The sequence below is a fragment of the Mobula hypostoma genome, chromosome 5 (genome assembly GCF_963921235.1).
Source record: "Mobula hypostoma chromosome 5, sMobHyp1.1, whole genome shotgun sequence".
Lineage (NCBI taxonomy): Eukaryota > Metazoa > Chordata > Chondrichthyes > Myliobatiformes > Myliobatidae > Mobula > Mobula hypostoma.
Window position 1 is genome coordinate 162,435,704 of NC_086101.1, and position 27,507 is coordinate 162,463,210.

The window sequence follows — 27,507 nt, forward strand, 5'->3', positions numbered from 1 at the left end:
CATTCTCAGTGTAAAAAATGTGCTCTTCATATCTCCGTGGAAATTATCCCCTCTCACCTTAACTGCATGCTCTCTGGCATTAGATGTTTCAACTTTGGGGAAAAGATACTGTCTGTCTACTCTATCTGTGTCTCTCATAATCTTATAAACCTCAATCAAATCTTCTCTCAGCCTCTGTTGATCCTGAGAAAACAACTCAAGCTTGTCCTACTGCTCGCTATAAGCACACGCTCTCTAACCCAGGCAGCATCTAGATAAACAAGAGAAAATCTGCAGGTGCTGGAAATCTGAGCAACACATACAAAATGCTGCAGGAACTCAGCAAGCCAGGTAGCATCTATGGAAAAGAGTGAACAGCTGACGTTTCGGGCCGAGACCCTTCATCAGGACACTCATCCTGGTAAACCTCTTCTGCACCCTCTCTAAAGCTTTGACATCCTTCCTATAACAGGGTGACCAGAACTGCATGCAAAACTCTAGATGTGGCCTAATTTAGAGTTTTATAAAGCTGCAACATAACTTCCTGACTTTTGAACTCAATGCCTCGACTAGTAAAATCAAGCATGCCATATGCCTTCTTAACCACCCCAAACGCCTGTGAAGCCACTTCCATGGAGCTATTAACTTGGACCCCAAAATCCCTCTGCTCATCAACACTGTTAAGAGTCTATCCATTAGCAGTGTACTGTCTCTTTACATTTGCCCTACCAAGGTGCAACACTTTACATTTATCTGGGTTAAACTCCGTCTAACATTTCTCTGCCTATATCTGCAAATGATCTATATCCCTCTGAATTATTACCAGTAATCCATGTTATCCACCACACCACCAATCTGCGTATCATCTGCAAACTTACAAATCCACCCATCTACATTTTCATCCAGGTTGTTTAAATACATCACAAACAGCAGAAGTCCCAGCACAGATTCCTGTGGAACACCACTAATAACAGACCTCCAGCTAGAATAAGCCCCTTCATCCAAGACCCTCAGACTTCTATGAGCAAGCCAGTTCTGAAGCCAAATGGCCAATTCACCATGGATTCCATGCATCTTAATCTTCTGGATGAGCCTCCCATGAGGAACCTTGTTCAACACCTTACTACGATCCATATAGACAACATTCACAGCTCTGCCTTCATCATTGACACTTGTCACCTCGTCAAAAAAACTTAATCAAATTAGTAAGGCATGAATTCTTCTACTTCTGATTTTCCCACAATTCCAGAGGTTGCTACACTTGCCATATTGAGACATATTTTCAAGTTCAAATTGAAGTTCAAGTTGATTGTCGTTGAACCATACACATGTATACAGCTAAATGAAACATTGTTCTTTGGGGCAAGGCATAAAGCACAGCACATATAATTACAATCCAGCGCATACAGTCACAAAATAATGCTAGCACAAGTCTCTGAGTGGCATGGCCTGCAGATTGAGAAGTTGACATAAAGTCTGGGGTGCACTTTACATAAGACAGTATATTTTACTGATTCTATTCTAATAAGACAAGCAGTCATATTAATACATGGAACAGCAGCAAGAAAACATGTAAAGTGACCAGTGCAGGATGAGAGTGTGTCTGTGAGTTGAAGAGTTGGGAGGTGAGCGACAGGGAATTTAGATGGGGTATACATATGTGCAAGGTGGAAGCAGGGTATTAAAAAATCAAACAGCCTGGGAGTAGAAGCTGACTTCAATGGGATTGAATTATGTAGGAGTAAACAGACTGGATGGCCAATTTTTTAACACTTAATGATTCCTTAGTTTCCAAAGTTGAATTTTCAGCTCTGTAAGCCAGTAACATTTTAATTCCCGTGCACATCACCTCATTTTGTTTATTTGATAATACATTTGCATATTGTTGTCATTAATAGATTTTATCCATCAAATTCTGTTTGTCCTTAACTTTCTTATCAGACTCAAGTGTTCTTACAGATCAGACTTGCTCCAACTTCCATTGACTTTCTGAATTGATGTCATCAATGGAAATCTGAAAAAAATGGATGGCAACACTGAATCCTTGGGTATTTAATTGAGTTTTTCTGCCACTACTGATGCTCAACAATAGTTTCCTATGCGACTGTGAAATTCTTGCTCAGTTTTAGTCCGAATCTATTCTCCTTTCAATTTATGTAGAAGTTTTTACTGCAGAAAATTATCCAGCTCTATCAAGATGCTTTAGCTTTACAGTGGTTTTCATTATTATTGTAGTCATTAACTTTTTCATGGTTCAGAATTAGATTTTGAACAGTTGACATAAAAATAAAGATGAAAAGACAAATGAACTCAAAGATTATTAGGATAAGGAAAGTACCTGCAAAATTGAACCAATTGATGGCCATAAAGTCATAAATATCTCAAGATACTGTATCTGTTTACACATATACTCTGTTTAATTTCACATCTATATACCGAGCAAAGGATGGGGCTCAAGAGCCCAATTCAAGAAAATGGATTAGAAGATGAGGCAAATACAGTTGCAGAGGAACTGACATTTTTCTTCTTAATGTTGAGAAGGTTGAGAGGTCATTCATAGAGGTATTGAAAATCGCGGAGAGTCCAGACAAAGTGGATAGAAGGGAACTAATTCCAGTGGCAGGAGTGAGAATGAGATGACATTGGTTTAAAATAACATGGTGAAAAACATTTTCTAGTTGGTTATGGTCTGGAAACTGTTGCCTGAAAAACTGGTGGAAACAAACGCAGTTGTGGCTTTCAAAAGACAATTAGTTAGATTGCTGGGAGAGAAATAAATCATAGAGCCATGTACAAAGAGCTTGAAAATGTGAACTGACAAGATTGTCTTTGCTACAGGTAGGGGTAGCCCTTTGGCATCATTGGTGCTTTAACAAGTTATGATTTTAAAATCCATACCCAATAGAGTATGATCAAATCAAGCAAAAGTCACAGCAACAAGAATATTGCTTTCGGCCAAAATGAGTAAGAGGCGTAATGGAAGCTTATTTTCTGTTATGTGTATATGACTAATTAAAAGCCTGAAGAGTGTATGATGGTATGCCTTATCTATAATATGTAGGAGAAGTTAATGGACATACTAGGCTTCTTCCTGGTGTCCAAATAATCAATATCGTGTTAAAAACGTACTTAGTTAAACATAAAATAACTGATTATAATCACAAATTGATAAAATGTTAGGAACTGTAGCAAGCACATTTTTTTAGATCTTCATTTTCTGCAATATGACAGACAGTGTAATGAGTCAGAGTGAATGTTTATTTTACTCACTGGAGGGAAGTATACAGGGGAGTTTTCCAAGGATTCTGAATCAAAATCAGAACCAGAATCAGATGTAATAACACTGACATAAGCTGTGAAATTTATTATTTTGAAACAGCAATGCATAAAAATAATAAAAATTACGATAAATATATTTTAATAAAAATCTAGTGCTTGCAAAATGAAAGCAGAAATAGTAAGGTAGCGTTCATGTGGGTGTTTTGAGTATCTCAGAAACTGCTGATCTCCTGGGATTTTCATGCACACAGACTCCAGAGATTACAGCGAATGTTGTGAAAAACAGTTCTGTGGGCAAAAGTGCCTTGTTGGAGAGAAAGGTCAGAGGAAAATGCTCAGACTGACTCAAGGTGACAGGAATGCAACAGTAACTCAAATAACCATGCATTACGACAGTGGTGTGCAGAAGAACATCTCAGAACACACAACACATCTAACGTTGAAGTGGATAGGCTACAGCAACAGAAGACCATGAACATACGCTCAGTGATCACTTTATTAGGTAAAGGAGGGGTCTTATAAAATGGCCATTAAATGTATACTAAAGATTTGGCCTTTAGTGTACAGGATGCAGTTTCCAAATTTGCAGATGACACAAATGTAGGAGAGCTGAGCAGAGAATATAAATGAACTTTTAAGAGATATAAAGACACTAAAGGAACAGGCAGATAGCTGGCTGATGAAATGAATGCAGAAGATGTACTGTATTATATTTCAGAGCAATGGATGAGAAAATGCATTAAAAACTGCAGGCAATCATCTATAAAAGGGAGAGAAGAAAAAAAAACTAAGGGAGAAAAACAGCTTGTTATTTCAGCTTATTTTGGTTTATTTTTCTTCTTTTTCTCTCCTTTGAAATGACAACATGCCTAGCCTGACATTTGGGGAATGTCTTCCTCTTCTGCATTGCATTTCACAACTTCTGCATTTTTCTGTCTGTGTTCTTCAGTCCATGTTCTCACACTCTAACTGCTCCCGTTCATAAATAGTTGACCAGATAACCCTGATAACATCTACAGCCCCATGGCCATCCCAGTTTAGCGTGTCAGAGATGTCTCCTCACCCATCCTACCTGCACCTTAACGAGTGTCATTTTCCCTTTCCAGTTCTGACAGCCCTTTTCACTTTTCCTCTCCCCATAGATGTGGACCGACCTGCTGAGTATTCCCAACATTTTCCGGTTTTAGTTTGGATTTCCAGTATCTGCATTTCAGTTTAATTTCCATTAGTGGATGGTTACATTCTCCCTTGTTGTAGATGGACATCACCTGTTATTTCAATGGAGCAAATGGTACTTGCCATTCATCAGCAGGTGACGTAGGTCTTGCTGCATGCAGACATGGACTGCTTCATTTGCTGAGGAGATACAAATGGGATTGAACATTTTGTGGTCATCAACAAACATCTCTACTCCTGGCCTTATAAGGGAAGGAAGGTCATTGATAAACTAGCTGGAGATGGTTGGGCCCAGAACAGTATACTTAGGAACATTTATAGTTATATTCTGTGGGCTGGGATGACTTAACTCTGACAACCACAAACATCTTTTCAGTGGCACATAATCCCAACCAATGAAGTGAAATTCATTGACCAGTTTAGCAGAGCAGCTTGATGCCACACTCCTTTAATGCTACCCTGATGTAAAATGTAGGTATTCTCACCTCAGCTCTAGAATCCAGCTCTTAGGCTCCATTTGGTCTTCAAAGCAAATCTGAGGTAAAATGGTAACTTCTTTGCACAAAAACAGTAACCCAGGTGTTCCACAGTATGGTTGTGGCCCAGCCCAGAAGTGTAGTGACACTGTAACATTTTATAGCATCAGTTGTTGTTGTTCCTTTCTGCACCTTGTGGTACATCGGGTGGCAACCCGGCCATTCCTTTAGCACTTATCTGTTTTTTAAAAGGCCGAGTTGCTAGCTCAATGCTCAACCCAGCGTGGATAGAAAGTACACAAGGAGCCGGCCAGATTTGAACCCAGGGCAACTTGCCTTGAGGTCTGGTGCAGACGCCACTACACCACCGGCTGGCAAACAGCATCAGTAATTGAGGTTCAATTCCCGCCACTGTCTCTAACCAGTTTGTACGTTCTCCCCATGACCATGTGGGTTTCCACTAGTCCTCTGGTTTTCTCCCACATTCCCACATTAGTCATCTTAGGTTGGGTAAATTTGGGTTTTGCAATGTTGGTGCCCCAGCATGTCCTTAGACTGTGTTCGTCATTAACACAAACAATGCATTTCACTTTATATATCAATGTACAAATGACAAATAGAGATAATCTCTAATATCTTTAATCTTTAGTTTTTAAATTGGACCAACACCATGATGAAGTCAATAAAACTCAAATTTTGTATTGATGGATAGATTATTGATCAATAAATGTAGCTTCCTTCCCTTTGATAATCAAGAGTAGACTGGGTAGGCATTAATTAGCTGGATTGGATTTTCCACATTGATGCGTAAATGTCTATTGTACTGGAACAGCTTGACTAGAGAACAGGCATCAGTATCACAGCTGAGATGTTTAATTCCACACATTTCTGGATCCAATGTCCTCAGCCATTTCTTGATACTGAGTGGGCTATATCAAAGTGACTAAATATTGGCTTCTGTGATGCTGGATATCTCAGTGAGAAAGCTCTGTAATTTTTGTAGGATACCTAATTATTATGTTGAATAAATTCAGAGTTCTGCAATTATATTGCCGAAATTATATTTGTCGTTCTTAAGATTATACTCAGGAACATGTAGTCCAAGTTTCTCAGAAATCTTGTCAAAAATACCTGTAACTCTAAACAAAACACACTTCATTTTTTTATCAAATCAGAAACTATTGTATGACCCGACGTAGATTGGGAGAGCAATTTGCCGAGCACCTACGCTCCATCCACCAGAAAAAGCCGATCTCCCAGTGGTCACCCATTTTAATTGCACTTCCCATTCCCATTCTGATATGTCCATCCATGGCACCTTCCACCGTCGTGATGAGGCCAGACTTAGGTTAGAGGAACAACACCCCATATTCCATTTGGGTAGCCTCCAACCTGATGGCATGAACACTGATTTCTCTAACTTCCGGTAATGCCCCCCACCCTCTCTCCTTCACCATTTCCCATCCCCTTTTCCCCCTGTCACCCACCCATCGCCTCCCTCTGGTGCTCCTCCCCCCTTTTTCTTTCTTCCATGGCCTTCTGTCTCTTTCACCAATCAACTTCCCAGCTCTTTATTTCATCCCTCCCCCTCCAGGTCTCACCTGCCGCCTTGAGTTTCTCTCTCCCCTCCCCCCACCTTTCAAATCGTCTCTTCAGCGTTTTTTTTTCTCCAGAGTTTTTTGGCCCCAAAACATCGATTGTACTTTTTCCCAGAGATACTGCCTGGCCTCTTGAGTTCCTCCAGGATTTCGTGTATGAGCAATGTTATTTTGTTGGGAATGTGTGTAATGCAGTTGAAGAAACAACCTATGGGAATAAGGATATTTATTTAAGATTTTCAATCTGGCCTTGATTTCAATATTAAGAGAAAAAGAAGGGAGGAAATAGCAGCAGGAGGTGCTGAAATAGGCCCTCATAGCTGTTCTGACATTTAGTAAGATCTTAATATAATCCTTTACTTAAGTGCTACTTTTTTCACTAACCCCAATCCCTTGATACCTTTAATGCCTAAAAAATTATGAATCTCAGCCACTGAGCCTCCATAACCCTTGCGGGGGAGAATTTCAAAGACCAGCTTATCTCTGGGGAAGATACTTCTTTGCACCTCTGCTCTGAATGGCCAACCTCTTATGATTAGACTGTGGCCCCTGGCTCCAGACATCCAACTGGGACCAGACACGATAGATGCCCTATCTTTTTGAATTTTAGCAATATGTCAGCTACACATCTGGTTTGACTTGTGTTCCCAAATCCTGGTGTATCATGTATTGCTTGTTTTGCCAAAATCCTAAAACTAGAACAATATGACCAATCTTTAAAGTTAAGTTTCAAAAAAAAACAGATGACTGTGCAGTCAAATATTCCGCTTGATTTTCTTCAAATTTGACTGCTCAGGAGAGGAGTCAGTCTACTCAGAGGTCTCCTTGGTGAAGCGCATGCTTGTATTCTGCATATGTGCATCAGAGAACGGTCTGCCATTTCACATTGGCAGAATTGAGAAATGTTTACTTACATTAAGAAACTAAAATAAAAATATGTACTTTGATAATAAATTTACTTTACTTAATGGAAATTTGGCCTCATTATATCTGTAATTTAATGCAAATATGTTTAAATTGTTCTATGAAGAATTCAGAGAATTTTCTGGCCTCATCTCTCCCATAGTGTTGGTCTTCTAAAGAAAGGATCGCATCTTGATTTACTGAATTCCTAAAGCATTGTGCTGATCTACAATTTGGTTAATTACTTTGCTTTTTCTACAACTGTTTCTGCTTTATTGATTTTATTTTGCCTTTGTTGTTCACTGCTGCATTTTAAGTGGAACCATGCAGTGCATGGGCTCTGGATCTAGCTTTCCAAGTTCCCTTTGAATTGTGAGAGGGCTCATGAAGATAGAAATACAGCAAGTTCACTTTTATTTTTTTCCTTGCCCTGGAACCAAGTTATTGGACTTGGGTACTCTCACCTTGAGTCTGAGCAGATTTATTATAGCTATTGCCATTCAATGAACATACTGCTCCTTACCCATGTTCTATCACATAGTGGCAAAATGACTGAGTATTTGAAATAATATCCAGAAGTCTGACATTTTGATCTAGAGACATACATTCAAGTTACATGGTGATCTTTGAATGTAAGTACCTAAACAAAACTGGGGTAAAAAGCCAGTCAAAGTAATGATAAACATGAAACCGCCATATTGTCAACCACTCTAGTTCGCCAGTGTCTTACAGAGAAGGCAACCTGCCAGGTTTACCTGGTCTGGCCAGTATGTGACTCCAGATCCGTAGCTATACATAGTTCTTAGCTGCCCTTGGAAATTATTTGGCAAGGTAGTCCCTTCAGGGGCAATTTGGAGTAGATTATAAATACTGCCCAGGACAGCCACACTTATAGCTCATAAACAAATCATTAAGGGAAACTGGGTCCTTTGAAGCAACATTAGCGGAATTTGCTATCTTAGTCAGTTCATCCACTACTTACAGCAAAAGACGCTTTCTAATTTACCCCATGGAAAAGAGGGAGGAGGTAAGCAGTAACTGTCAGGACAACACAGTCATTGTCTGATTTGACATAGTCATTATCTGATTCCTAAATGGACATTGAACCCGTGAACACTACCTTACTTTTTCAATATATGTTATTTCTGTTTTTGCACGATTTTTAATCTCCAATATACATATCGTGTAATTTGTTTATTTATTTCCCTCTATATTATGCATTGTATTGAACTGCTGTAGCTAAGGTAACAAATTTCGCGACACATGCTGGTGATAATAAACCTGATTCTGATGCTCAAGGAGAGCAAATCTCAAAAGCCATTAACTCCATTAACTCCACTAACTCCACTGTGATGAAGTGCATTGAGAGGTTGGTGCTGAAACATATCAACTCCTGCCTGAGGAGTGACTAGGATCTGCTCCAATTTGCCTATCAACAGACAGGTCAAAAACAGATGTTATTTCATTGGCTCTTCACTCCACCCTGGAACATTTGGACAGTGAAGATGCATACATCAGGATGCTCTTCATTGACTACAGCTTGGCATTTAATACTACAACCCCCTCAAAACTAATCAATAAGCTTCAAGTCCTAACTCCTTGTGCAACTGGATCCTTGATTTCTTCACTTGCAGACCCCAGTCATTTTGGATTGGCAACAACATCTCCCCCACAATATCCCACAGCACAGGTTCACCACAAGGCTGTGTGCTTAGCCCCTGCTCTGCTCGCTTTATACTAATGACTATGAGGCTAAGCACAGCTCCAATGCCAGATTCGAGTTTGTCAATAATACCACTGTCATTAGCCGAATCAAAGGTGGTGCGAATCAGCATTTAGGAGAGAGATTGGAAATCTGGCCGAGTGGTGCCACAACAACAGCCTCTCACTCAATGTCAGCAAGATGAAGGTGATGATTATTGTCTTCAGGAAAAGGAAATCAGAGGTCCATGTGCCCATCCTCATCAGGAGATCAGAGGTGGAGAGATTCGGCAATTTAAAATTCCTTGGTGTTTTCAGAGAATCTGTCCTGGGCCCAGTATGTAAGCATGGCAACACCTCTACTTCCTTAGGAGTTTGTATCAATTCAGCATGTCATCTAACACTTTGACAACCTTCTATTGGTCTGTGGCGGACAGTAAATTGATTGGCTGCATCATAGCTGGTAAGGAAATACCAATGCCTTTGTACGAAGAAGCTTACCAAAAGTAGGGGATATGGCCCAGTCCATCAGGGGTGAAGCCCTCCCCACCACTGAGCTCATCTACATGGAGTGCTGTTGCAGGAAAGCAGCTTCCATCTTCAAGCACCCCACCATCCTGGTCATGCTCTCTTCTCACTGCAGCCATCAGGAAGAAGGTACAGGAGCTTCAGGACCCACACCAGCAGGTTCAGGAACAGTTATTACCCCTCAACCATCAGGCTATTGAACCAGGGGCATAACTTCACTCAACTTCACTTGCCCCATCACTGATCTGCTCCCAGTGAACTGGCCCCCCCTTCAAGGAATCTTCATCTCATGGTCTTGATATTGATTGTTAATTTTGTCTTTTTTTTTGTATTTGCACTGTTTGTTGTTTTATTTTGCACATTGGTTGTTGTCTGCCCTCTTGAGTGTGGTCTTTCATTCATTCTGTTGTGTTTCTTGTATTTACTGTGATTGCCCTCAAGATAAGGAATCTCAGAGTTACATATGGTGACATATGTGTACTTTGATAATAAGTTTATTCTGAGCTTGAACTTTGAACTTATGAGTGGTCCAACAAGCTGTCTGCTAGAGGAATCTGATGGGCCAGGAAGAAAGGAATTCTCAATGTCAGGTCCAGGGTTTTGATCAGAAACGTCAACTATTCCTTTCCTTCCACAGATGCTGCTCAAGCTGTTGAGTTCCTCCAGCAAATTATTTGTTGCTCCAGGTTCCAGCATCTGCAGTCTTTTCTATCTCTAATTTATAGGTTGTGTTGAAGCACATAGAATAATACAGGTGAATGTGGAAAAACCCAAGGAGCGGCCAGGCTAATTTTTGTTTCTATCAGTGCTTTGTGGCAGCAATTGAGTGATGTTTAAGCCCTGGAAGACTTAAACATTGCAAGTAACAATCCTCTTCCTCTGTGTTTCTTTCTCACTCAGTGTAGTTCCTCTGTAGTTAGCCTGAAATTAACACACATTGTATGGTGGAATTCATATTTTCACAAGCTTCATTCATGTTGCCTGGTGTTCACGACATCTCTGTCATTTCATGCCAAGATCATTGACCAAGGAGCATTCAAGAACCACATGAAACAATCTTGTCCAGCAACTGCTGTAATTTAAACATCCATTGGTCAAGCAATATAAAACCAGTTACATTTCCTGTACTCTCACCTTTTATAGATACCACCCTCACAATTTCTCCCTATGATTGATGAGGTTGCATACGTAGTCTAGATCATACCTAGTGTCCTTTTGCTTTCATGGAGGCTGGGGGAGTTCTTTCCTTAACAAGTGCCAATTAATCTATTTCAAATCTTACACAATGCAAGGGATGTAAATAGTTTGAATAGTAATGTGGGTTTGCCAAAAGAGACAATATGAAGAATGAGAGGAGATCTTATCGAAATGTATAAAATTATGAAAGGGATAGAGAAGGTAGAGGCAGGAAAGTTGTTTCCACCGGTAGGTGAGACTAGAACTAGGGGACATTGTCTCAAGATTCAGGGGAGTAGATTTGGGAGGGAGATGAGGAGGAACTACTTTTCCCAGAGAGTGGTGAACCTGTGGAATTCTTTGCCCAATGAAGCAATGGAGGACAGCTTAGTATATATATTTAAGACAAGGTTGGGTAGATTTTTGCATAGTAGGGGAAGTAAGGGTTATGGGGAAAAGGCAGATAGGTGGAGATGAGTCCATGGCCAGATCAGCCATGATCTTATTGAATAGTGGAGCAGGCTCGACTGGCCAGATGGCCTACTCCTGCTCCTTTTCTTATGTTCTTATGAGTTCTTCAGTAATCACCAGAGTGATGCACTTGTAAACAGTTCTGATAAAAGGTAATTCATTCTCACTCTCTGTCTAACGGTGCTACCTAAAATGTTGAGTGCTTCCAGGATTTTGGATTGCAATATCTGGAGCTTTCTAATTTCCAATTTCTGTTGCTTGAAAGTTATAGATAGTTTAAAGGTTAAAGAAAATATTGAAGATTGGTTTACTTGTCACATGTACATTGAAACATACAGTGAAATGTGTCATTTGCATCAAATCAGATCAGTGAGGATCGTGCAAGGGTTGCCACATTTCTGTCACCAACATAGCATGTCGACCACTCACTAACCCTAACCCTAACCCGAACGGTATGACCATGGAATGTGGAAGGAAACTGGAGCACCCAGAGGAGGCCCACACAGACATGGGGAGAGTGTACAGTACAAACTTTTTATAGACAGCAGTCAGAATTGAACTAGAATTGCAATCACTGATGATGTAATAGCACTATACTAACTGTGTGATATCATGCTGCCTTTTCCATTAGTTTCGGTGGGAGAATTTGTACATGAATTTACTTATTTAATTTTAATTGAACTCAGGAGAACCCCCAACACTCACACCCCTCTTTACAACGGTGGCACCACAGTGCAAACTGCGAACAGCTTCAAACTCTTGGGAGTGTACATCTTGCACAATCTCTAATTGTCCCAGAACACATTCTACACAATGAAGGAAGTTCATCAATGCCTCTACTTGACTATACACATCAATATTCTCGTCCCCTACAGACGTGCAGTAGAGAGATCCTGACATGCTGCATCATTGCCTGGTACAGAAACTGCTACAGCAGGCAGGAAGGCTCTACAAAGAGTACTCAAAATGCCCAATGCATCGCTAGCACAAGCCTACCTGTCACCGAGGGCATATATATAGAAAGATGTCGGGGAAAAAGGCCAACAACATCATGAAGGATCCCACCCACCCTGCTCATGGATTGTTTGTCCCACTCACCTCAGGGAGGAGGCTACATCCACTCCAGGTCCATCAGACTCAAAAACAGTTACTTTCCAAAAGCAGTAATTCTGATCAACACCTCCACCTACTAACTCACCGCACCACTACTTTATCACTTCCTGTCAGAGTTACCTGATGTACAGACGCACCTGTTCTTAACATCACTTTATGGACATGGACTACAATCAATCTATGTATATAAGCTATGTTTAGTATTTATATTTGTGTCTTTTTTATTATTATGGTCTTTATTTTACTTTGTTTTTGTGCTGTGTTAGGTCTGGAGTAACAATAATTTTGTTCTCCTTTGCACTTGTGTACTGGAAATGACATGAAACAATCTTTAACTGCAATTCTGGTTAGGCCTAGTTGTCTGTGGAAGGCCAAGAAGCACCTCCTGCTGCTGTCAGGTCCAATGAACATAGAAAGCTATTTATTCTATGGGCTGATCTCCAGAGGCTCTGAGAAGAAAGTGCATATCAGGTGCAAAATCGGACTTCATTCTGTTAAATGTACTCTAGGATTTTCTCATCAAAGGGTTTGAGAGTGGTGGGGGATTGTCTCTTCAAGTTCTTTCAAAACATTGGCTCTTTGAGACATGCTCTGCCTTTTATTTCCTAACCAATCGTGCTCACAGTATTTCCTGCGACCTCTGTTTATATTATGTTGTGTGAGATGTTTCATATTACAATAAAAACTGTTGCAAGTATATTTGGTAAACTGTCTTGGGTTTCTTTTGTCAACTTGATGTGTGAGTTGTATTTTGTCAGTGTAAGGCAACCTTGGATGATTGAGGGATGGTTGCAATTCCCTTTGGTAACCAGATCCTGGAGCTATTTACTCTGTTGTAATAGAGGACCTAGAAAATCAAATCAAATTGTGTAAATAAAGATCTTGAATTGAAAATTAAACACCCCCGAGTTATATTTTAAACTTATTTTGCCCTGCTTGCCTAATGTGTTGCTATTGTATATATAGTCCAGCATAGTTAATTATATGCCTTCTGGTACACCATAGATGATGTTAAGAAATACAAGGTAGATAAAAAACATTTTGTCAATAAAAGTGAATCAGATTATCTAAAAAGCTGCCATGTACAAGAAATAATTGGGCTTGTCCTTTAGTTTATTTTCTCAGTGGACTGTTTGAATTTTAAGGTATCCATTGAACATAGTCTTTTTTTTTGTTATCACAATGCAGCCTCCCTTTCTTACAGTTGTCCATAAGACCACTAGACCATAAGGCATGAGAGCAGATTTAGGTCATTCAGCCCATTGAGACTGCTCCGCCTTCCACCATGGCTGATTTATTATCCCTCTCAACCCAATTCTCCTGCCTTTTACCCGTAACCTTTGACACCCTTACCTATCAACCTCTGCCCAATGACTTGGCCTCCACAGCCATCTGTGACAATGAATTCCATAGATTCACTACTCTATGGTGAAAGAAATTTCTCCTCCCCTATTCCCTCTGTACCGCGGCTGTGCACTCTGGTCCTAGACTCCCCCACTATAGGAAACATCCTCTCCACATCCACTCTATCTAGGCCTTGCAATATTTGATAGGTTTCAATGAGATCCCCTCTCATTCTTCTATATTCCAGCAAGTACAGGCCCACAGCCATCAAACGCTCCTCATAAGTTTACCCTTTTATTCCTGGACTCATTCTCATGAACTTCATCTGGACCTTCTCCAATGCCAACACATCTCAAAACTGCTTACAATTTTCCAAGTATGGTCTGACCAATGCCTTATAAAGTCTCAGCATTATATCCTTGCTCATATATTCTAATCATCTAAAAATGAGTGCTAACATTGCATTTGCCTTCCTTACCGCTGACTCAACCTGAACGTTAACCTTTAGGGAATCCTGCACTTGGACTCCCAAGTCCCTTTGTACCTATCGTTTTTGAATTTTCTCCCCATTTAGAAAACAGTCTATGCCTTTATTCCTTCCACCAAAATACATGACCACACACTTCCTTACACTATATTCTATCTGCCGCTTCTTTGCCCATTCTCCTAATCTGTCCATGTCCTTTTGCAGACTCCCTGCTTTCGCAACATCTCCTGCCCCTCCAGCTATATTCATATAATCCACAAACCTAGCCACAAAGCCATCACTTTCCGTCATTAACATGTAACGTGAAAAGGAATGGTCCCAACAACACTGAACCCTGTGGAACACCACTACTCACTGGCAGTCAGTCAGAGACCTTTGCCTCTTTGAGCTCTTTGCCTCCTGCCACTGAGCCAATCTTCTATCCATGCTAGTATTTTTCCTGTAATATCATGGGCTCTTATTTTGTTAAGCAGCCTCAGGATGTGGAAGCCATAGAAAGGGTGCAGAGGAGATTTACAAGGATGCTGCCTGGATTGGGGAGCATGCCTTATGAAAACAGGTTGAGTGAATTTGGTCTTTTCTCCTTGGAGCGACGGAGGATGAGAGGTGACCTGATAGAGGTGTTTAAGATGATGCATTGATTGTGTGGATAGTCAGAGGCTTTTTCCCAGGGCTGAAATGGTTGCCACAAGTGGACATGGGTTTAAGGTGCTGGGGAGTAGGTACAGAGGAGATGTCAGGGGTAAGTTTTTTACTCAGAGAGTGGTGAGTGCGTGGAATGGGCTGCCTGTAATGGTGGTGGAGACGGATACGATAGGGTCTTTTAAGAGACTTTAAGAGATATGGAGCTTAGAAAAATAGAGGGCTATGGGTAAGCCTAGTAATTTCTAAGGTAGGGACATGTTTGGCACAACTTTGTAGGCCAAAGGGCCTGTATTGTGCTGTAGGTTTTCTATGTTTCTATGTGTTGCACCTTGTCAAATGCCTTCTTAAAATCCAAGTACACAACTTCCACCCGACTCTCCGTTGTCTATCCTGCTTGTTATTTCCTCCAAAAATTCTGATTGTTTTGTCAGGCAAGAATCCCCCTTTGTGTCTCTTGGAAACAGAGATGGTCTTTTAAAGCTGTGATTTGCTGTAATGTTATTTTTCCAAGGAAATTTCAAGAAATACAATAGGGTCTTTTCAGAGAGACTTGGAGCTTAGAAAAATAGAGGGCTATGGGTAACCGTAGGTAATTTCTAAAGTAAGCACATGTTCAGCACAGCTTTGTGGGCCGAAGGACCTGTATTGTGCTGTAGATTTTCTATGTTTCTATGTTTCTAAATTTACCTGGTGTATATTGAGCATTTCTGGAATATACAGTAGATACTCGCAGATCCTCCAGTGTGACACCAGTCACGTCATTTATATGTTTGGCTGTAGCTTAGTTGGCAGCACTCTAATCCCTGAATTGTCTAGGTTTCAGTCCTACGGCAGAGAGGTTGGTCCAAAAAACTTTATAACAAAAACATTTAAAGGACATCTAGGTAGCATGTGGGGTTTAGATGAATCTGGGTCAAATGGAGGCATATATAACTAGCTTGGTGGACGTAATGGTTTAGTTGGATGATTGAGGCCAAAAGGCCAGTTTCAATGCTGCATTACACTGATTCTATCAGTCCATCTCTCCGAACCATATCTAACTTTACAAAATTCAACACCTCACACTTGTTGGGATTAAATTTTATTTGCCAGTGCTCCATCTAGGCCTCCAAATGATCTCTATCCTCCTACAGCCTTAAATAACCATCTTTACTATCCACCTCACCAATTTTTGTGTTATCTGCAATCTTACTAATGACACTTTCTGCTTCTTCTTAGCCAACCCCTCAGGATCATAGACCTTATTTCCATTCTACTTTTGTGGGTCCAGAGGTGGTGCATGAGGGCAGTATGCATCATCTGCTCCATTTCTATACACAGGGCTGTGTGCTCCTTTAGGACTCTCTATATCACCTTGAATGCACTTTCTCCTGGGTGATTAGAAGCCAAAGATTCTATGGGGATGTTTGTTAAATTTATTCAAGGACATTAATTTCTCTTTTTTTCTGTCTGATAACCTTCTTCCTTAATGGAGTTCATAATAGAATGACTATTTCAGGAGTCTGGTGTTGGACATGTAATCAACTGAGAGTAACTCTGTATTTGGTGATGGGGATATTGGCCTGGGAGAAGACACTAATGCTGGTTCATTTATCCTCAGTGAATTGGGTGTATTTTGCAGAGATGGGATTGGCGATATTTTTCTTGCTAGTTGTAGACCAAGACCCAGAAGTAGGTAGAAGGACAAAGATCACACCTTCCCAAAAGTCAGAGTTTAGTGTTAGGTCCTTTCCTTAATTGACCAAAGGCTATGCTGGCACTGATCGCTGCCTTTGCCAACAGATGGTTATAGGGTTATGAGCAGTGGTCCTTTATTTCCCGGAGTCTTAAGATGAAAGTCTACTTTCAGTGGAGAGTATGATGGAGCAACTGGCAGCTTGGAAGAGGGTCCTTGCCTTGAAAAGTTTGATTGCAATGTCCATTCTGTTGTATACTTTGGTGAATCAATTGCTGATGTCATAGAGCTAAATCTTCAAGTGTCAGAAACACAACCACTCGCTGGTCCTACAGTCTCCTGCAGTGAGATTGCATAATTTTGCTTCTGGTGTATAGTTACCATGAGTTGAGTAGTTTCCCAATAGAACTGAAGATCAGCACTTCTTGCCTGAGAAAAATGTTTTGGCTTTGTGGTATAATGTTGCAGCAGGAAAATAAATTGTTAAGTTGGTTTATTATTGTCCCATATACTGAGGGACAGTGAAAAGCTCACCTTGCATACCATCCCTCCGTACTGAGGTAATACAAGGTAAAACAATAACAAAAATCTGAATAGGTTGTACCAGTTACAGAGAACGTACAGTGCAGGCAGACAAGGTACAAGGTCATAATGAGGTAGATTGTGAGGTCAAGAGTTGATTGAGAGAAAAAGGGCAAGATTAAAGATTAGCTTTATTTGTCACATGCACATTGAAACATCAAAACATATGGTATAATGCATTGTTTGCATCAAATCAAATCAGCAAGGGTTGTGCTGGGCAGCCCGCAAGTGTTACCCCCCTTACACGCAGCAGTAGGGTTTGAATCCCATTTGCTGATTGTTGGTGATGTAAACTGATGAGCTAACTGCTATGCTACTGGTCTACACTGACACTGGTTCTAGTGAAGACCCACTGATATTACATGGCTGACATTTTGCCATGCACCAAAAAAAAAGAGAAAATTTACTTTGAACAAGTACAATAGGCATATTGTGCTTCCTTGTGGTTCCATGATGACATGGTCTCACAGGTGCCAATGCCTGGATCAGTGATTGTTATGAGGTTATGTACTTGTTCCTCTTTTGAAACAGGGTGTTCATTATGACAGGGCCAATGCTCCTAACATGTTGTCAATAGAAGCACCCACTGGAGTTAGTTTTCCCATCTAGCTCTTATACCTTGCTAATAAGTGTATCCCTTCCCACCCAGCTGAACTGAAAGTCCATGAACTCATTTGACACTTCCAGTGGGACAGAAGCTTGTGGTGTGTTGGTTTTGAGTCAGAGTAAGTTGTTGGCTCACTAGTTCAGCAAAGAGAGACACTAGACTAGCTCAATCCCAGTGGTGAAGCCCACCCCATGAAGATGGCTTTCTTCTTGTTTCCACCTGAAGGAAGAAGATTATCTCCTTCACTCCTGCCTGATGTGTTCTTTAATCATACCGGATCAAGGAGACAATGCCAGGATTGGAGATGATAGAGATTGGGCTGCTCTGCAAGCTGGCACTAACCCGATGAACTGAATGGCCTCTTTCTATGTCATAAGGGAATGCAGAAACACTCATATTGGGAAATGTATCACGATTAAACTTGAGCCACTCTGTCAGGAGTCTATCTAAATTTTGCACCGCCGGCAAATCAAAGTCTAACCATCACAATCGAAAGTTTGCCAAGTGTCATTTTCATTGAGAGATTTTTTTTTGGTGGCAAAATATGTTGGACTATAAAATACAACCAAAATTGTGAATTTTACAAAATGTTGAATGTTTCTGGAAAGTTATGAATGTTTTTCTCACACTTACTTTTGCCTTACCAGACTCTCCATCCGTTCAGTAGACTGCGGCCATTGTTACTCCTCTGGATTCTTGGCAACTCATCTCATCGACGGCAGGTACACCATTTTCATCCATGGTTGAAAGGGGCAGAGTGGCAGAGCACATTAAAGAGATAAACGTAATGCAAGCAAATATCATGTTTTTCAGTTAATATCTATTTATTGTTCAGCGAACCAGTATAATCATTGCACTTTTTTGGCTCACTGTAAGACTCCATTTGGATTCAGTCAATTTAAATATCTAATCTAAATATGCCTAATTATGTTTTTTCTCTATTCTTTTGATGTGCTAGACGATGGCAATGACAATGGGAATGTAACAGAAAAAAATCCCATTCACCAGCTGAGAACACTGAAGAGCCAGTGCTCCACTCACTGAAGCTCTGCATGTTAGATAGAAACTGAATGCCAGAACCCCAAGCTCAAGGCTCCAAGTGTGGACAGTTGTTCTTACTCTCTGTATCATCACGTTCAGCCTGTTAAACGGAGGAAGGCGTTTAACATTGGAGGAAGGATGGATGATGCGTACAGGGACAGGACTACCCTGATGAGGGGTGCCAAAGACATTGCCAAAGAAGTTAAGAAACAAACAATAAAGAAAGCCAACGTAGGAGCTGACTACGCTCAGGATGATTACAGCAAGACTGCTTATGCTAATTTTCAAGATGATGACGCCTACAACTATAGCAGAGGGACCTATGGAAAAGAACCACAAGAGGATGAGGGTTCAAGCGATGCTACTGAAGGCCATGATGAGGAGGATGAGATATATGAAGGGGAGTATCAGGGGATCCCAGATACAGGCCAGAGGAAAGAGAACCACGTTGCCATCGGACAACTTGTCTCGGATGAGTACAAGGACCGTGAAGAGTTGGATGCTGAGAGGAGAGCTGATGAAGAGGAGCTGGCACAACAATATGAGTTGATCATTCAGGAGTGTGGACATGGCAGGTTCCAATGGGCACTGTTCCTTGTGCTGGGATTGTCTCTCATGGCTGATGGAGTGGAGGTGTTTGTGGTGGGGTTCGTCCTGCCAAGTGCTGAGACGGATATGTGTGTAGAAAATTCCAGTACAGGATGGCTGGGTGAGTAGCTCTTTAATTCTAACGTCTTTTTGCAGGGATGCTAGCCTTTTCATCAAAGAATAATTTTCCAAAAATATGAAATTATATGTTGCTTATAGTTGTTAAGAGGTCAAAAGCTGAGATGAAAATAGTAAATTGATCTAACTCTATAGATGGCTTCTTATGTTATCAGAGGTCAAGCAATATGTATACAGGTAAAATGGAACAAAATATGGCTACATTTTAAAATTTCCAATAATTTTGAATCTTGACTACGTTTGTGACAATAGAATATGTTAAAACGGATGCTAATGTGACTGCAATTTTAGAATGTCGATGTCATCATGGATGAGTATTGCATTGCCTTTCAGGTATTCATTAATTTAAAATAATTTAAGTCTTCAACGTGCTAATAATTGAAAAATTTCAGTGTTCCAAAGTGGATATTGTCAAACTGGATCTCATTGATGCACCAAGGAAACAGCATCCACTGTAGGGTAGAGGCTCATTTGTACTACTTACAAGGTTCATGAACTATTCGTGGTTTTAGCGACTGATTGGAAGAAGAGTTGGTAGTAGAGAAGTGTGCTTGGTTTTTGAAGAACTAAGCACAATTTCTACAGTCTGTAGGAAGTAGTGTAGCAGAAGGTAGAATTGTACCCTGGTCTCTAAAATTTCTTTTGAGACGTGGAAGGCTTAGTGTTTTTTTCCATGGGAAATCAGGGGAAGGTCTCCAGTGCATGATGTTCCAGGCCAAGGTCCTATTTAGATAAAAACTTCATTTTGTACCCCAACATTTTTCTCCTTGCCATTCCTCTGGAAGGATTAATAAATGCTGGGCTCTCGTTGAATCTGCAAAATGATCCAGTGTCATCATATGCTTTTACTTCTGGGTTTCGCAATTGCAGCTTTCACCTTATCTAACCATCCATGATTTGTAATCTGTGATCATCATAGATTAGGCTGCTACACAATTACAATGGTTGTGACAACCTAGTAGCCATGGCATTAGTCAAGCAATCTAGAAATTGTGAGTTCAAGTCCAGCTGTGGTAATTTGCAAATTTAAATTAATTAAATCTGGCAATGTGCTGACATGCTAAATAAAATAAGCTTTAAAGCTGCCAGGGTCCAGGGCTCGCTGATGTCCTTCAGTGAGGGAAAGCTGCCACTGTTACTCAGTCTGGTGTATATCTGACACCTGTTTCACATTGACTCTCAGAGTCCTCAGGGTAACTGGAGAAGGCCGATAGATTCCCATGTTCACAGAGCATTACGGTACCCTAATTAGCCGATGGGTATTTTTGCAAGTAATATACACCCTTTATAAAGAGAAATGCAAACATTGCACGGTTATGGCTGTGGGCATTAAGAATGCAGGATTCCGAGTGTGGCTGTGAAATATATATAATTATATCAATGGAAGTAAAAACATAATACAATAGTTGGATTAACAAGTATGTTCAAGGGTGCTCAGTGACTTTTACTAATGAAAAAAGCATCATTTTCATGAGACTATATTATTTATGCTTCTTCTGAGCTCAAGGGGCAGTTCCATTGATTTTCTTGGTCTCTGCTCCAAGCAATATACTGTACTTGGAAGAAGTTAAATGCCTGGAAATGTATTTGCTTTGGTCTCAGGTATGTGGCATCCAATAAAAATCAAATAGCTATGATGACATGACATTACTTGCATCAAGAATACGAAGTATTCTCTTCCTTTATCGGTTACCTACACTGCACTTTCTCTGTAGCTATAGCACTATATTCTGCATTCTTCTTTTCTTTGTACTTCCTTGATCTACTGATGTATGTCATGACTGGTCTGCACGGCATGCAAACAAAAGCCTTTCATTGTACCTTAGTGCATGTGACATTAATAAAACCAACAAGCCAATAAGCTTAGTTACTGAAATTACTACCTGCCGCACAGGAGTGCCTATATTCATTGTGTTTTTTGCCTTTCTCTACATAAACGTTAAAATGCATGTGAAAATTGATTTATTCTGATGATTGGGATGATCCTAAAGTATATATTTATCATTAATAACCTTTTCAAGTCAATAAATATGTTTCTAAATGTACCTAATTTTTAATATTATTGCTTTAATTGTGCATACTGATTAAATTGTGGGGGGAGGGGTGATTTGGACCAGAGTGAATAATTGAGGATGACAGAGCCAGGGAGTTTGATTAACGCAACTGAAAGCTATTTTAATCCTTAAAGTACTCTGTGTTAATGGCTAAGCGCATGGAAGTTAATTCATGTCCCTTACAGCTAATCTAGTTAAATCCTTTCTACAAGTACACTCTCAGTTCTCACTGTTCAGCTCACTCAGGAAATTGACAGAAAGTAATTGGAATTGGTTTATTATTGTCGCATGTACCAAAGTACGTTGAAAAGCTTGTCATGTACACTGTTCTTACAGTACATTGAGGTAGTACAAAGTAAAATATGAACAGAATGCAGAATAAAGTGCAACAGCTGCAGAGAAAGTGCAGTGGAAGCAGGTTATAAGGTACAAGAACGTAACGAGGTAGATTATGAGGTCAAGTGTCCATTTATCATAGTAGGGAACCACTCGATAGTCTTACTGTATACCAGTGGAATAAAAACTGTCCTTGAACCTGGTGGAACGTAATTTCAGACGTTTGTATCTTCTGCCTAATGGGATAGGAGAGAAGAGAAAATGTCCAAGGAGGATGGGGTCTTTGATTATGCTGTCTGCTTTACCAAAGCAGTGAGAAATATAGACAGAATCGACGGAGGGGAGGCTGGTTTTTGTGATGTGCTCAGCTGTCTCCTCAACTCTCTACAGTTTCTTGTGGTCACATGCACACCAGTTGCTGTCCCAAGCTGTTATATGCATCAATAAAAATTGGGTTAATGGGTACATGCCAAATTCCTTCAGCCTCTCGAGGAAGTAGCAGCATTCTTGGTCATGGCATCTACCTGGTCGGACCAGCATAGTCTATTAGTAATGCTCACTTATGACCTTGTGCAGGGACCAAACACTGAACCTTTATCAATCCGACTCTGTCTTTCACCAAAGCCATGGACGCTCATAAGAGCTAGCCACTAAAATAAGCTGTCAGAGTTGCTTAGTTGTATTCCTGGCCAAGAAATACCATTGTAACACTGGATTAGGGAACTCTTTATGAAAACAGTACTTCTGCGGAATGCGTGATCTAAGGTAGGGTTTCAGTGCGGCACTGAGAGAGTCTTCTATTGCCTTTTGAGAACAAGGCACTGGCTACCTACACAAATGAGGTTAAAGGACAAAACCTTTACTCTGAAAGAGAGCGGTATCTTTGATCAAATGTCTCAACCAGAAACATCAATTGTCCCATTTCTCTCAAAGGGCGCTGCCTGCACATTGAGTTCCTCTGGCACTTTTCTATTGCTTCTGATTCCAACACGTGCAGTCTTGTGTGTCAGAATTACTTGGATCATTTCTTGTAACACGGAAGCTGACTCACGAATTATTAATCTCATTGTAGTTTGTGGCATCTTGGTGGATTGCTGCACTTGCTTACAGTACAGTAGTTCCATTATGGCTGCAAAAATTTGAGGGTGCCCCAAAGATTAAAACATACTTTATGAGCGAAGTCCTTCATATCATCAGGAGTTTTAATTAAAAGGCATTGTCTAGAAATTGAATAGATCTAAAAGATATTTTTTGAGTGAAGTATTTCTCACCATCAGGAGATTTAATTAAAAGTCATTGTTTAGAAATAGAATAGAATAGCATCTGTTCCAGGTGACAATTTTGCATTAGTTGTTTTCACCCAGGGAAAACCATGCAAGCAATCATTTCCAGATGACACTATGTTGATTGGGAGATTGGAGCAGGAGGCTACATTTGCAATCCATGTTGAGTTATTTGACGTTTTTAGCAGTGCTGGGAATTCAAGATTCAAGAGAATTTAATGTCATTTCCAGTACACAAGTGTAAAGGAGAAGGAAATAATTGTAACTCCAGATCTGATGCAGCACACAAAAAGAAATATACAATAGGTAAAGAACATGCTATTAATAAAAAGTGCAATACATATAAGTACATCAGATTGCTTGGATGCATAGACTGACTGACTGTCCTTAAAGTGTTGCTAGGTTGTACGCAAGGTGACTGACAGGAAATATTGAAGTGGTGAGGGAGACATCAACTGGGCAACTCAGATTTCCCACTTTCCCAACACGAATTGAATCTAAAAGGTACAACTCATGCCTCTCCTGGAACAGTTTCTCTGGATTTTTGCTTTAAAGGGGCACTTTGTCAACATTTGGAAACCCGATTGGGCAGGCTATTCAGATTCAGATTAATTTTAATTGTCACATGTACATCAAAAAAAGTACAGTGAGATGAGATGCTTGTGTAACAACCAACACAACCCAATAATATGCTGGGGAGAGGCAGCGAGTATTGCCACATATTCCAGCGCCAACATTGCATGTCCACAATGTTTGGCAGAACAGAACACAACAAGCAACAAGACAGCAGCAGCTAAACAGGCACCTTCGAAAGAACACACAAGAAAAAGCTGAAACGACCACAGGATATTTTCTCCAAGTAATAAGTTGCTGAAATGCACTTACAGTGTGTTCCTTGGTGGACCCAATACATCAACACAGTGGAGGCACAACTGACGGTACTCACTGATTGGGTCAGGGCACCTGGGTCAGAAAGCAAAGGCAACTTGCAAAGGAGACACGGGAGACTGCAGATGCTGGAATCGGGAACAATAAGCATTCTGGTGGAGGAAATCAGTGGGTGAGGCAGCATCTGTGGGAGAGATGATTGTTGACGTATTGGCTCTAAATTCTGTATCAGGGTTTCACCAGAGATTTTACATCATAGCTGGAGTTCTCTGGAGAAGAAGGTATTTGCAAGTTTCTGTTTTACAAAGGTTTGACACAGATGTTATCGTGGGAAGACCTTTGATCATGCTGGAATCTTTCGATGAATGTCTAAATCACCTTAACCCTCAACATCCTCGCTTTCAGGTCTTTTCAAACGGCTAGAGCAGAACTCTGCCTTGTCCCTCATATTTTGCTCAGTCTGCATCAGGGGGGACCTGAATTGTAGGGAAATATTTTCATCTCTCAAAGTTTTAGTGATGGACAGATGGTATCTCGGGCATGGGCACTTGCCATGGTAACTGGCATGTCACAAGTGCAGGCAATCATAAACAGAGGAGATTCTGCAGATGCTGGAAATCCAGAGCAACATGCACAAAATGCTGGAGGAACTCAGGCCGCTTTGATGGAGAGGAATATGCAGTCAACATTTCAGGCCCTCCATCAGGTCAATCACTGGCTGCACTAAGTGCTCCTGAGGAACCCAGACTCTTTTTTAGTAACAGAAATGGTTCCCATTCCCTCAATGTGCAGGTGGCTGTTTTTTTTTTATCTGTACAGCCTCCTCATGGTTAATGTCATGCTTTGGGGAAATGCATATGATGCTTTTGTCTTTATGAGATCACACTGCTGGGCATTTTTCAGTGGCCAACATCCTGGGGAGAGGTGGAACAAAACTATCCACTCCTTCCTCAGTTCCTCACAGCACAGTGACTGAACAACTACGTGAACAAGTGCCATGCAAATATTGGCCCACTAGAATGAGATTCCATGTTTGCATTGGCCTGAGGGAGCTGCCCAGATTTTCTCAGCAGATATAGGGACCTTGCTATCTTGTCCTGCTTGCCTCTGGACCTAACAACTCATGGACAGCAGCCAGAGCTGGAGAGAGAGCAACAATGAGAAATACCACCAGACTAGACATGCCCAGGCATCGTCCCTGATGAAGATGGCAGAGTTTATCATGGAAATGTCAGTTAAAATTGTTACCTGTACCTGGCTGGGAGCCCAAGAAGAATTTATGCAGAAGTGAAATTCACGAAGGTGGCTCCACAACCATGAACCCAGTCATCACTGTAGCTGATTCAGGGCCCACAGCCCCCAGTTCAGAGTAAGGACAAGTAAACCTCATGGCGGAGCGAGCTGCACCAGCCAGTCCCTTGCCTCCAGCCCCAAAACTCACACCTTTTCAGTCCGGCTCGGTGCTTAAGTCAGCCAGGCCTCAGGTTATTCCTTCCTTCTGGGCCCTGCCGCTTTGATACGATATTGGATTCAGGCACCACCACCTCGATTTGGCCCGTACCCGACCTTTTGAATGCAGCCTGGTGCTTAAATCGTTCAAGCCTCGGGTCTTTCCTCACTCTCAGGCCCAGGCCTGGGGCCTGTCCCCTCAATTCTGCCTTGCCTCAGTTCCGTTGCATCGAATCGCCTCCAAATCCACTTCAGCACTGGCCACGCGTTGTCTCATTCCCTGATCTCAGGCCTGGGCCCCACTGCCTCGCTTTAGCTCGTAGACACCCTGCCACAACTGTCCTGCACCTTTGAGGCCTCAGTTCACACCACAAAAATGCCAGGTTGTTCAGCTGATTCAAAAGCCCAACTCTGAAAGGGAAGCCAGAGTTTATTGATTACAGTGATTGCTATTTTACCGATAATTGGACGGAGGAGCCTAGAACATCTCTCTGAGAGATACTTCTGTCCTGGTCCATTTACACTGACTATACACTGAAAAATGCATTGCTGATCCAATTACTGAAATGGCTTGCTCGATTGTCTGCATGCAGCTCACTCTGACAGTTTTAATGAGGGTACAAAAATTATTTGTGTATTGCTGTGATGAGCGGGGTTTCTCAAAGGTGGAGAAGGCTACCCGGCTCTTACTGCAGTGGTCCTACACTGAGCCACCTCTCTCTCCACTTCACCCCACTGGTACACAGCAATTCTCTTGCCCCTGCAGTTGATTGATCATTATAAAGTAGTGAAAGCAAAGGATCAAAGTTCCAAAGATGCGGTAAATCCAGGAATAGAGACAAGGCTGGAGAGAAAAGCATTAATATGGGAAATGATAAACAGGCTGTGACAGGAGAGGATAGAGAGTACAAATCTAAGATTAAATCAATGGATAAGGCTAGAGGTTAAAAATAATAAAAGGACAAATCTGACAGCTTTTATCTAAATGCATATAGCACTCCAAACAAAATAGATGATTTGAGAGCACGAATAGAAATAAATAAGTCGGATATGACAACCTTTGCAGAGACGTAGCTGTAGGAGTACATTGACTGGGATGTGAACGTTGAAGAGATATGGAATTTAGGAAGCAGTAATTCTAGTCAGTATGCCACAGAAAGGAAGTTATTAAACTAAAAGGGACACAGAAAAGATTCACAAGGACTGGAGGATTTGAGTTATAAGGAGAGATAGATTGTGATGGTTTCCTTGGAGCAAGAGAAGTTAAGGGGTGACCTTATACAGGTTTATGTAATTATGAGGGCATTGTTAGGGTATACGGTTACAGTCTTTTTCCCAGGAAAAGAGCATCTAAAACTAGAAACAAACAGTTCAAGTTGAGAACTGAAGGATCTGAGTGATAAAATTCTTGAGCCGCTAGAGGAAGTGGTAGAAACAGGTACAATTACAATGTTTAAAACACATGAATATGGAAATTTTAGAGGGATATGGGTCAAATGAGGGCAAATGGGACTTGCTAATGTAGACACCTTGGTCAGCATGCACAGGCTAGACTGGAGGGTCTGCTTCCATGCTGTACAACTCTGTGGCAGATGGAGTTCAACCCAGGTAAGTGTGAGGTGATTCATTTTGGTAGGTCAAATATGATGGCAGAATATAGCATTAATGATAAGACTCTTGGCAGTGTGGAGGATCAGAGGGATCTTGGGGTCCGAGTCCATAGGACACTCAAAGCTGATACGCAGGTTGACTCTGTGGTTAAGAAGGCATACGGTGCATTGGCCTTCATCAATCATGGGATTGAGTTTAAGAGCTGAGAGGTAATGTTGCAGCTATATAGGACCCTGGTCAGACCCCACTTGGAGTAGTGTGCTCAATTCTGGTCACCTCACTATAGGAAGGACGTGCGAACCATAGAAAGGGTGCAGAGGAGATTTACAAGGATGTTGCCTGGATTGGGGAGCATGCCTTATGAAAATAAGTTGAGTGA

General features: G+C 41.0%; 1 protein-coding gene across 4 annotated transcripts in view; it reads left to right on the plus strand.

Annotated features, from left to right (window-relative positions):
* The window catches only part of sv2ca (synaptic vesicle glycoprotein 2Ca), a 197,547-nt gene that overhangs the window by 13,707 nt on the left and 156,333 nt on the right, over positions 1 to 27,507 (plus strand). For all 4 annotated transcript variants that reach the window (XM_063049284.1, XM_063049285.1, XM_063049282.1 and 1 more), the window contains exons 2-3: positions 18,388 to 18,462; positions 18,699 to 19,490. In XM_063049284.1, the coding sequence (XP_062905354.1) occupies positions 18,920 to 19,490 (571 nt within the window). In that variant the 5' untranslated portion in view covers positions 18,388 to 18,462; positions 18,699 to 18,919. The remainder of the gene's footprint in view (positions 1 to 18,387; positions 18,463 to 18,698; positions 19,491 to 27,507) is intronic.